At 45.4% G+C, this 11,943-nt stretch overlaps 1 protein-coding gene across 2 annotated transcripts; it reads left to right on the forward strand.

Moving 5' to 3' along the window:
• Positions 1 to 1,806: 1,806 nt before the first annotated feature.
• Positions 1,807 to 5,083, forward strand: VAMP1 (vesicle associated membrane protein 1). Of its 2 annotated transcripts, none has more exons than XM_057404120.1 (4): positions 1,807 to 1,983; positions 2,771 to 2,929; positions 3,175 to 3,226; positions 3,626 to 5,083. In XM_057404120.1, exons 1-4 carry the CDS (start codon positions 1,840 to 1,842, stop codon positions 3,640 to 3,642), a joined length of 372 nt encoding a protein of 123 aa, XP_057260103.1. In that variant the 5' UTR covers positions 1,807 to 1,839; the 3' UTR covers positions 3,643 to 5,083. The 2 variants fall into 2 exon arrangements, with proteins under 2 accessions (XP_057260103.1, XP_057260101.1); XM_057404118.1 differs by having other exon boundaries at positions 4,186 to 5,083.
• The last annotated feature ends 6,860 nt before the right edge of the window (positions 5,084 to 11,943 follow it).

Here is an 11,943-nt window from a genome sequence, read left to right on the forward strand (position 1 = left end):
GGTGATGACTTAACCCCATGCTAATAATGCTTACTGACCAAGTGGCCTTTTGTTTCTAATCTAGTTAGGATTTGCAAAAGAAACTCAGGCACTTAACTGTTTTAAAAAACTCTGGCTTCTAGTTTTCCATAACTGTTACTGGTTCCCTTAGAAGAGAAGTTACGGTGAGTCAAAGCTGGCATCCTGCCAGTCCAGCATCACAAAGACTGTTACACACTTCAGAAACATCAGAATGATGAGCGGGTGTTTGCCTCTCTTCTCCAGGAGTAGTTAATTTGGCTGCTAGGTAATTGCAGAGTTTACCTGCTGAGATGTATCTTGTTATTGAGCGATGCTACTTGGTCTTCCAAAGCACTTGGTTGGAAGAAGCAGGGAATGAAAGGAATTTTAAGTCTTAATCCTTAGGAAGGTTGTAGCCAAAGTCTCTGTTGAAGCACCTGAAGCCCATGTTCTCAGGAGCAAGGTGGCAGACCTGTGGATTCGGGAAATGCATGTGTGTCCAAGCGGAGATGGAGCGAGCACCTGGAAGAGAGCTTGTGGGGGTTATCACATACACAAACCTTGGGTGTAGCAAATCTTTGCCTGAAAGTATGTCAGAAACTGGGAAAGTGTCTGAGAAAGGTACCTGGTATCCTTTGTCACCTCTTGGTCCTTAAGCATCAACTTGGCAAGGGCTCTGTGGGCCAGTAGATCCACAAGCTCCATCTTGTTATTAGCAATGGTTATTGGAACCGTTCTCAGACTGCGGCAAGAAGGTCGCCAAGCTACAGAAATTTCTTCTGTGACTTGTCCCTTGGCAGCTTGGCTGAAGGCACAGCTTAAAAACCTGCAGTTCTGCTGAGGCTAGTGCTAGGCTGCTCCTTAACCCTTAACAGTCCTACCTGCAAACCATCTGCTCTTGTCTCAACCTTGTATTAAGTCTTTGCCTTCCTTGAAGCCATGGTCTTTTGGTTCCCAGGCTGTAATTAGTAACATAGTCATTTGTATCTACTGATCTATTAGATCTGATGTAAAAAAAAGCAAACAAAGTTTTATTAATGGTCTGTATCACCTTATGAACTACCTGAAAGGAGCAAGGATGTGGCTGGTCTCTTCTCCCAAGTAATAAGTGATAGGACAAGAGGAAATGGCCTCAAGCTGTGCCAAGGGGGGGTTTAGATGGAGATTAGGGAAAATTCCTTCCCCAAAGGGTACTCAGGCATTGGAACAGGCTGCCCAGGGCAGTGATGGAGTCATCATGCGTGGAAGTGTTCATACACTGTGTAGATGAGGGCCTCAGTGACATGCGTTAGTGGTGGCCTTGGCAGTGCTGGGGAGCGGTTGGACTGGATAAGCTTAAAGGTCTTTTTCCAACCTGGTTGATTCTATGAAGTGAAAAGGCAGCTCAGCGTAGGTGCAAACCTCTACCTGTCACTGTACTCACCACACCAAATGCCGGTGCGGAGTTGGTTGCGGAGTGCTCCGGGGTGCTGGTCCGGTTCGGAGATGTGAGTGTCTGGCTGCGGCGGGCGGAGAAGAGGAGGGAGGGAGGGAGAGATGAGGGCGGGGGATAATGACGGGCAGGCCGGCCGGCTGCTGAATGCAGAGCCCCTGTCCTGGCCACTGCCGGTGGAGCCGAGTGGCGCATTGCAGCAGCTGCCTCCTTCACTTCCTTCCCCCGGGCTCCTGCTCCCCCGGCCCTCCCCTTGCTCTGGGCTCTCCCCTGCTCCCGGTTCGGGGGGCTTCAGGCAGGTTGCGGACCCTTGGGGCTGCTGCTGGTGCCGGGCAGCGGGGTTCAGATGGGTTTGGGGAGTAGGGTGCTCTCTCTTAAGCATCTCGTTAGGTTTTCTCTTTGCCCATATGTGTTTCCCTAGGTCTGACCCAGCTCAGCAACCTGCTCCCGGGGCCCCCGAAGCGGGAGCTCCTGGTGGGGCCCCCGCTGGGGCACCCCCCAATCAGAGCAGTAACCGTCGACTGCAGCAGACGCAGGCCCAGGTGAAGGAGGTCAGTAGCTCTGCCAGCCGTGTGCTGGCTTCTCATCAACTGCCTGGACTCTGCTACTGCTGTGCAGTAGTGATGCTCTTGACAGGCGCCTGCTGCTGAGGGGGTGGCTGCTCTTGTTATGCCAGTGCCAGAAACGCAGTAATAATGTTATCGTGGTGGCAGACCTATAAAGAGGCTGGAGGAGAGATTGCTTTATGTTTAAAAGCAGCTTTATCCCAGCTATGACTTCTAAGGAGCAGACCTGTTAGATTTTTTTGGTATCTCCTGTAGCGCATCCAGAAGAGGTCTCGATTCCTGCCCTTTTGCTTCAAGCGAACAGTCTGAATGTGTTGACGTGCAGGGACCCTTGCCTGACTTTCCAGGGTCGGTGTCTGTAGCGTGGCTGCTGGCCTGCAGTAACGCCTTTATGCCTCACTGGGGCAGCCACATGTAGCTGTAAATCATTGCAGTAACCAGAGAGTAGGCCTACGATTATTCTCATGATGGGGGTGGCTGAGGCTTGCTGCATTTGGGAGCTTTAAAAACAGGTGAGAATGCGGGGCTGAAGACCTCGTTTAAGTGTACTTGAACTGATACTTTAACGGGTGTGTGTGTGTGTGTGTGCAGAGGGAGGCTAATTTTTCCTCTCTTCAGAGCAGGCAGTGACTTGAAAGCCATGTTTTATCCTAGCCTTTTTTCCCTTGTTTAGAGCTTTTGCTTATTAGCATCTCCATGTTAGATTCCTGTCTCTTATTGTTTTCAACTCTCTTTACCAGTACAACTGCTCCTACTGTTCTTCCTTCTGCAGGTTGTTGATATAATGTGTGTAAATGTAGACAAGGTGCTGGAACGAGATGAGAAACTGTCAGAGCTAGATGACCGGGCAGATGCACTTCAGGCTGGTGCCTCACAATTTGAAAGTAGTGCAGCAAAACTCAAAAGGAAGTACTGGTGGAAGAACTGCAAGGTGAGCTTCCCATTGCCACGATCTCCTTCATCAGAAGAACATTGGGCTAGTCTTCTCCAGAGCTTTGAGAGGACAGTTGGGGTGTAATAATGATTTCAAATGGTTAGGATTTTTTCAGTGTGGAAAGACTTTGAGGTCTTGGCTGTCCTACCTTCAAGGTCTGGCTTATGGTCCTTGGCTGTCTGAGAAGATGTGAACTTGTCAGTCTGGTCTGAGTATTACTCTTTAACAATCTCTCTCTCCAGATGATGATCATGATGGGAGTGATTGGTGCCATTGTGGTGGTGGTGATTGCAAGTAAGTACTGAAAAGCTCAGGATCAAAAGTGAAGAAGCACCAACTCTACAGTACCTTAAACTCTTTCTTTTAGATTTGAAATCTGGAGGGTCTTGGTTGTATAAGTATTAACTTCAGTCCTTGGGGAAGGGAGGTGGTGGTGCTGGAACTCCTGCACTTACACTAGAAACTGTATACCTTTACATAGTAACAGAAGGACCTGGGGGTGGCCATCATTGTAGAAGTGGGAAATTCTGTCTGCCAGGTCAGGTGAACCTGTAAGTATGAGGGGTTTTACCCTGGAGTGGGTGGGTTGGCAAGTTCCTTCCCTGGTGGGGAATTTGGAGCTCTTTGAGGGACCTTTGGTATAACTTGCCCTCTTGTTCTTTCCTTTTTCTTTCCGTATTGGTTTGTCTCCAGTCTACTTATTTACTTGAATGCACCTCCTTCAGTCTGCAACCTACTGTCCTGTCACCTTGCCTGTCTCTTCTTATCCCTGAACCTTTCCTTCCCTTCCACCTAGCTTCTTCATTGATTTCTTTATTGGTTTTAATTAGTCTTCTCTATATGACTCTGAAGCACTCTACTGAACATGGTTAGCCTTAAACAGCTGCTGCAGCTTTAGAGTTTAGAGGAAAGAGAAGTAAAGGAGGAGCAGGTAGCTATTGCTCCTGCTCTTCTGTAGGGAATTTCTTTGGTTTATTTTTGGCTGTTTGTCAACTAGTGCCTGTGTGGATTCTAGCAAAATAAGAATGCCTTAATGCAGTGCCTTTAGGGATGAAGGACTTCAGCATGTGAGATTCTTTAGTGTTCTGCCTAAAAAGAATGGCAGCATGACTTAAGCTTTTCATCAAGCTTCTGAAATAAAGGCTAGTTTGCATTGGCCAGTACTGAGCCATCTGACCAGGCTCTACAGTGATCTAAATTTCTCTAGTCATGGACAGATGAGCATGAGAGATTCTGCCTGTCCTTATTTTCAGATGACTTGCTGTATGAATATGGCCATTTCAGTTATGATAAAGGAGAGCCTACATGATTACCTCAGTCAAGTGCAACTGACTGCACACAGTGAAGTAAGGAGAGGTTTTTTACTGTCTAGAAGGCAGGTATGGGAGTAAAATCTCCTGCCAGAAGGAGCAAAAGAACAATGGTAAGGAGTCTAGTGCAGGGTGGAAAATATTCCTTTTATCTATGCAGACACAAGCCAGGATGCTGTGGCTTTCTACTAGCTTGTAGCTTTCTAGGAGACTTTGGGGTAGTGGCAGAATAGGAATGGGTATTCTGCTTTTGTTACTGGTTGAATGTCAAAGGAAATCCACTCTGTAGCAGATGGGGCTGAAAGAGCCTGGAGGTATTCCAGATGACCCTGAATGAGCCACACAGCATTCTGATTAAGAATACCTGTTCCATTTCTGCTGCCACAAAGCCCTAACTTCCAGCAGGAGTTAGAAAATCCTTGGAATGGTTAGCTAGGGATTTGGAGGGAAATGCTGCTCTGGGCATAGATATTGCAAAGTGACAATGGATGTCCCATTTTGTAGGCTTAGATCTCTATAGAGATCTTGACTATCAAACTGAAATCCTCCTACTTCCTATGGGCTCTCTTTAATTTACATCCAGGGTGGTCTCTGCTGGAAATAAACTTGCAGCACGGAATGCTGTGGCTTTCTGTAAGCAAGCCCCTTGTTCTCCTCCATCACAATTAACAAGAGTTGTGAATTGCTTGAATGTGCCCTGTTCCTCAGTTTCTGCAGTCTTCTGAGGAATGTGCATCTTTTCTTTACAAGCTGAGCTGCAGCTTATAATTAGACTGGAAAGAGGGCACTTCTTTAATTTAGGAAGCTCTACTTTGGGTGTGTCTAGGCTTAAGGGAATGTGAGAGGAGAATAAGAGGAGAATATCAATGGAGTTCCCAGATAGGAGTGAAGTGCAAAAGATGGGAGGAGCAGATGCTTTTTGTTTCATTGGGTGTGCCAGGGAGGCCACTTTCCTCCTCACAGGGCATCTGGGAAGGGGCGAGGTTTTGCATGCTTACTTCCATGGCCCAGCATTTCATTTGCATCGAGTTCATCTCCCTGCAATTCCATCCCTCTCCACCTTGAGTGAGGGCAGAGATGAAGATGTGGAATGAAGCAGCCCTTGTCCCCTGAGCACTTCCCTAATTCCCTGTGGAACTGAGATGTGATGGATGGTCAGAAGTGCGTCTACTGAAGAGGAGCCAGGGCCTGCTTGCGCTGCTTACTGCTGTCATTTTAGGGGGTGGGCATACAAGCTTGAGGACCCCAGATGAGAAATTTTCTTGAACTCTTCTAAACAAGCCTTTGGTGCCTCATACCTCCTGTTCCTCTGGGGGGGCTGAGGTCCCCATAGGCTGTCTCTTCCGTTTCTTTCTCTTAGATGTTGTATGTTGCCTTCTCTTCTGCTCCCTTTCCTTTCCTTTGTGTCTTTGTGCATGGGGGTAAAAAGATCACCAAGGCCCTCTGAGTAAAATCAAGGGACTCTGCTGTCCGTAGCATTACAGCCACTCATGCACGTGCAGTTTTATTTCCTTCCTCTAGAAAAACAACTGTGATTTCCTCTGGCATGTTGTAGTTATCAGCTCATGTACTTTAAATGGTCTCTAAAATACACAGTTCACCACCTTATTGAGTCTGTCTGGTCTGTCATTGGGTGGAATGGGTTTGGATGCCAAGCTGGTTTTGGGACTTCTTTTTCTGTCTGTCACTTCTACACATACACCTGAACTTCTGTCCCTCAAAGCAGTGGCTGGGTTTCTATTGCGATGATGGTAGCTGCACTTGTACTGGAACCTCATACTGGACTGACTCTATGTCAAGTCTGTAACAAGATGTATGAACCAGTAGCTCTGCAGGAAGAGGTTGCCCAAGCCAGCTCTGCTTCCAGCTGCCAAATGTCCAGCCAAGATGTGATGCATGGGGAGGTAGTTCCCTGAATGGGAGGGTGTGTTACTGGTAGCTCTAGGCTTCTTCAGTGTATGTTGCCTTTGGGTTTCAGTAACCTATTGTCAGATACTTAAACACAGAAAACAGTTGTATGTTAATATTGGGGTATAAGATCATCTAGTTCCAAGACCTCCAAGAGTAGGATGCTGTTTACAGCCTATGGAACATGGCTGGACTAAAGGCAAGTGCCTTGTTTTGCTTCACTGTACACTTGAAACTCATTAAAAAGAAATGCCCATTGGAAATGCACTTTGTCCAGTGCAGGCTTATTTTAAAATGAAGTATTTGTGCTCTTATCTGCCCCTGTGGCTTGTGCTCTCCTTATGATCAATCATTGTCTAGTCTTAAACATCACCAAAATTATACCAGAAAATGTATGGTCAATTTGAACCATAATATGGTGAATTTGGAGCAGTGCAGATAGGCTGTTTCTTTCAAGACAAAAGCCTTGCTGGGAAAGGAGGGTGTCTGGGTTGGCTGGTGGATCAAAGCACCATGTACAGCTTAAACTACATCACAGGTACAGCCTGCACAACCTGAATGAACTAGTCATGCTACAATTCCTGCCAAGTTGTGTGTTGTCTTCCTGTTACTTCTCAGCCTTATTCATGTAAGGAGACAGGAAAAGTTCTTCCTTGGAACAGATGTGCGTCCAGACTGATTACAGTGTCTCTGAGTCCTTAGCCAAACGTATGGACTTGAGTGCTTTGCTTGCTAAAGCTGGCAAGCTGATGTGGAGCACAAAGCTGGGGCTGAACATGCTGTGGAAAGTTGCCCCAGGGCAGTGCCCAACTCAAGAACCATGTTGTGTGTGTTTGCAAAGAGTTGTATGTCTAACCATAAATCCTCACGTGGCCATCCTCTAAAGTATCAGCACTGCTGCTGTTCCTGCAGTCTTACCCTGAACAAAGCACGACTGTAAAGGTCCACTAAAAGCAAGGCCAAGGCTTTGGTGGAGTAATTCTTTATGTGTCTAATTAGAAATTCAAGCTCTGTCTTTAAACATATAGCTCCTGTTTCAACACCTTCAGATTTAGCGGGGGAAATGTCTCAACTATGCTGTTCCTAAATGTCTTAAACCTTCATGTTTTCTAGATGCTGTAGGCCTTGCTCTGGCCTTTTCTGAGGTTCCAATGCACTGGTCAAAGTAGGATGCATTCTTTCATCAGTGGGGGAGTTTTGTTTTCCTTGTGTCAGCTGTAAAGTAACTCGATGGTGGGAAAGACTAAAGACTTCAGAGTAGAAATGTAGCAACACTTGTTTAATGGACCTGGCTTCCTTGTGAAGTGACAGAGGTCCCTGCTCTGATGTAGCCACTGGGGTTAAAAGTCTTAACTTGGAGAAGCAATAATGGGGATGTACAGAGGTTTTATCTTTTGTTCTGATCTCGCAGAGTAATTATTTACTTAGAGATATAACAGATAAGGATATAGGTTTTACAAAATAGGCAGCTCAGCCGTGTCTGTTGGATACATTTCAGCCCAGTGTTTCTCCTAGGTATCCTACAGTGCTTCCTCTTAGAAGCAGTTGAGTTCCTCCGCAAAACTTCCCCTGTTTACAGGCCAAAATAAAGTTGCATTTCAGCCTCCATGCTCCTGATAATCTTTTGACTTGTTTTGCCAGAGACTGAGTCTTTCAGAACGTACTTATTTGTGCCTTGGGTTCCCAATATGAACAGCCCAATATCATTCTTTCCTTTGTTGCATAGACCCATTAAATGGTTCTTGCTGAGGCTGAAAGGACCTTTTCATGTTCTCTCCTGCCAGGCTTTTCCAAGAGTCCTTGTACTCTTCTTAAGTAACTGTACTGTTTTGCCATAATCTCCAGTTACTAAGCTTTTTTTAGTTCGCTGCCTTTAAGCATGTAATCAGAAGCTGAAGGCTCTTTCTTCTCTCATGTTTACAAGACCCCTTTAAATATTGCACATTGGTAAGTATAAAGAACTGCAAGACTGAACATAGCCATTCTGCTTGTGTGTTCCTGAACTCCGTACTTCTGCTCTGTCCTTTCACCAACAGCACTGCTATCCTATTCGTTTCTTAATGTAGCACATCTCCACCCCTTGGATTTTCTTGAACCTGTCCCAAAGGCCTGGTAACCCTTTACTCAAATTCCTTCTGGGATTGACCTCAGCCTGTGCAGACAAACCTTGCACTTATCTGTACAGCTTATCTAAGCACTCCAGCGAGCAGAGTTTGCTTGTTAGTTCTTCTAAATGTGTTGCTTATAGAACCATAGATTTGTTAGGGTTGGAAAGAACCTTACGATCATCTAGCTCAAAGCCCCCTTTGATGGGCAGGGACACCTTCCGCTAGACCATGGTGTGAAAGGCTCTGTCCAACTTGGCCTTGAACACTGCCAGGGACAGAGTATTCACCACTTCTTTGGGCAACCTGTTCCAGTGCCTCGCCACCCTTACAGTAAAGAACTGCCTTATATCTAACCTGAACTTTCCCTGTTTCAGTTTAAACCCATTACCCCTTGTTCTATCACTACAGTCTCTGATGAAGAATCCTTTCCTGGCATCCTTGTAGGCCCTCTTCAGATACTGGAAGCTGTTCTGAGTTCTTCATACAGGAGGTGTTCCATGTATTTCTTCTGTTACCTTAATTCTTATAGGAAAAGAAATATAGTTTGGGTATCTATCAAACTGTGACTGTCACACTGTGAAGGAGCAAGTTTTCAGCACACAGCAGGGGATGACTGCCCATCCTTGCATTCCCTGCCTTCTCAAGCATCCTGTGCTTAGTTTCCCTTAGTTTTCCCCCTTCCTGGAAGGGCTGACCCATTCTTTCCTTTCTTCCAGTACTTTCAGTTCCCCCAGTCTCCCTGTACTTTAGATTTTCTTAGAGTTTCTCAGATGCTCCAAATCCATCTGAATTGGAGCCCTCAATCTTCAATGTCCCTAGATTTCCCAGACTGTACCCCTTTTTTCTGCTATCACATGACTTCCAAATGCTCTTAACCCTTAATCAACTTGCAAATGCCTGCCCCCACTGCAGTCCCACAGACACTGGGGCTTTTATACCCTGTCTCCATGGGTTCTTCCACATCTTGGCAGAGCTCCCTTCTCCTTCCTTGTATTTCAACACTACCAAACGCTTCCACAAATCCTCCTTATTGTGTTTAAGCTCCTAAACACTCATCCCTCTTCTTCTGTGGTTTCCCCATCATGTAAACCTTCTTTTTCTCCTCATCATTCTTTCTCTTAAGATTGAGGAGCTACTCACTTCTGTGCTGCTTACTCCTGCAGAACAAACCACTCTAATATTCCAACTTATCCACAAAGTTAGTTTTCTCCTGCACTTCCCTTCCCCCTTCAAGCATTTGTATCCTTACTTCTCTGCCTTCCCCCAGCACGACAGAACCTCTCAGTCCAAAAAGAAGCAGCTTGCTTTTCTTCAGTGTCCTACAACCTACAGTTACTCCTTGCATGTTTTCCATGTCCTCCAGATAACGGTGCTATGCCTCTAACATACCTACAACTCCTAAGCATTTACATTCAACTTTATCCTCCAGTAAAAATTCACCCCACCTCAGACCATTAGTTTGTATTTTTGCTGAGTTACAAATCCCTCTAAACACCTACTTTTCCCCATTTTCCTCTAACATTTGACATTCTCAATGGAAAAACTCCATTTTCTGCACTCTCATGTTGGCACTGCTGGACTTTCCTGTTGTTTTCAGCCATGTTGAGCTGATTCATTTGTGGTCTACAAATGGATCAGCTACATAAATACACCTACATAAATACAGGGATCCTCTGGGGAGGATCACCTGCTTTCTCACAAGATGGCAATTTTTGCACTGACCCTCAGGACAGGGAGAGCTAGTCTGTTTACCAACTTGTCATGCAGCTTCTTGTTTGTACAGGCTGGATTTAGAGCTACCCAGAACGGGGCCGTTACTTTGAGTTCATCAGTCAAAGCTCCTGGTTTGCATTTTGACACGTTTCCAGAAGAGAGAGAGAACATGGTGCAAACTTTCCCTAGGGAATGCATCACCTTCTTCTACAGCTATATTTCTGGATGCTGTTGAAGAGAACATAATGTGTCAAGTAGTTATGCCTCTGATTAATCTTCCTTTACAATTACCCACTTGACTAGGCGTGATGCAGTGGGTCATATCAATTTTATGGTTATTACAAACTACTGTGTGATGTGAAGAATCATGTCTTCCTCTTTGGATATTGAGGAAAGCTCATGCTCACTATGTGAATCATCATACATTTATGGTATGCAAAGGCCATTTGAGAGGTTCCACCTGTTCTTTCTCCTGTCTTGAGTTGGAGGTGGTTTTGTGAAGCAAACAGCTTCAGTGTCAGGTTTTTGTTCATTCATGTGCTAGAAACTACCTAAGGTGGCAGTCTGTAGTACTTGAATTCAGGACCAGGCTCTGGATGCAACATCCGAACTCCTCTGTTTCCCTTATTTTAATTGTGACCAAAGTTGGTTTTGCTTTAGCCACTAACCCTAGCTTTTAACTCTGCTCCTTGGGCAGCGTTTTTACAGAACATGAAAGTCCCTTTGTTAAGTCAAGATTGAGATTTCATTCTTTCATTACTCACTCTCTTCTACATCCCTTAAAATCACCCATAAACACACAAAGTGGATTTTTTCATCAAGTTTGTACAAGTCCTGATTTCTTCCAGTGGTGGCCCCCATGGGAATATGTGCTCCCATAACTCTAAGTGCCCATAGTTGCAGGGCTTTCCCTCCTGCTTGGGCTGCCCTCCTTGCTGAATGACACCCCCTGACTCACTTGCTTCTGTTCCCAGCAGAGACATCATATTCACCTTCCAACAAGGGTCATCAGCTGAGCACTGGGATAAAGTTTGAAAACCCATAAATGTTTCTATAATAAAGAACATGGTGTGAGGAAGAAGAAAATCACTCTCTGCTGGGAAGTGAGAAGTGCATTTAGGTAATCAAGCAAAAGCAGTACAAGTATGTGTTTAGCATCTTAAAGGGAAGAATTAGGCAACAGTTTATAAGCTGCAGTAAAATCCTCCATCCTCCCAAGGGCAGTGTGTCTACCTTAATTTTTAAAATACCTGAAGTTCTGAGTATAAAACCAAGTTAATCATAAGAAAAAGAGGCTGTTTGCAATGTGATTGGGTCCATGGTACCCCAGGTCTTTGCCTAAACTATACACTTTCTGGTATTTGTGTGTGAGTCCAGTCAAGTGGATAATCGTGTTTGTTAAGGACATCACCCTTGCTCTCTTGAGACCCCACGAAGTGCTGTGTAAACACCATTGCAGCAGAAGACTTAGTGTTTGTAAAAAATACCATGGCAAGCTCACGGCAAGAGATGTGTGCTCTTATGTGAAGATCCCCAAATTAGTTCCTGAGCCTTATCTTTGTCTGAGCCTTGATTACCTGTGTGGTCTGTTCCAATAGGCTAAAGCTTGCTCAGGAAGGATTTTAGATGAAAGCGTGCAGCTCTTCTCCTGTGCTTTACAGTCCTCAGCGAACCCTCTGTGTGTGTGTGTACCAAGAAAGGGATGAGTGGAGCGGAGCAGGCACTGCATGACCTCTATGATCCTCTTTTGCAGGACCTCATGGCAGCAGAGATACTGTTTTTGTGAGTGTGCATAGTCCTGCCAAAGACACCTCTGCTTTCCCCCCCTCAAAGCAGGGAGAGCCAAGCAACTGTAGAGATCAGTTTATCCCAGACTTTTTGGCAAACAATTAAATAACCTGGACATAGACATGTATGGTGTATTGCAAGGAAGGAGACTGCTTGTCAACCAAGCAACCAAGATCTACCAGTG

The sequence above is a fragment of the Pezoporus wallicus genome, unplaced genomic scaffold (assembly GCF_028554395.1).
Source record: "Pezoporus wallicus isolate ANWC-B61680 ecotype Strahan unplaced genomic scaffold, APGP_CSIRO_Pwel_v1 contig_6598, whole genome shotgun sequence".
Lineage (NCBI taxonomy): Eukaryota > Metazoa > Chordata > Aves > Psittaciformes > Psittacidae > Pezoporus > Pezoporus wallicus.

Bases quoted from the DNA above. Each gene is read 5' to 3' on its own strand.
- VAMP1 (XM_057404118.1), top strand. From the start codon at position 1,840: ATGTGTTTCCCTAGGTCTGACCCAGCTCAGCAACCTGCTCCCGGGGCC. The intron at 2,930-3,174 runs GTGAGCTTCCCA...CTCTCTCTCCAG, and splicing joins ACTGGTGGAAGAACTGCAAG to ATGATGATCATGATGGGAGT. The intron at 3,227-4,185 runs GTAAGTACTGAA...CCTTATTTTCAG, and splicing joins TGTGGTGGTGGTGATTGCAA to ATGACTTGCTGTATGAATAT.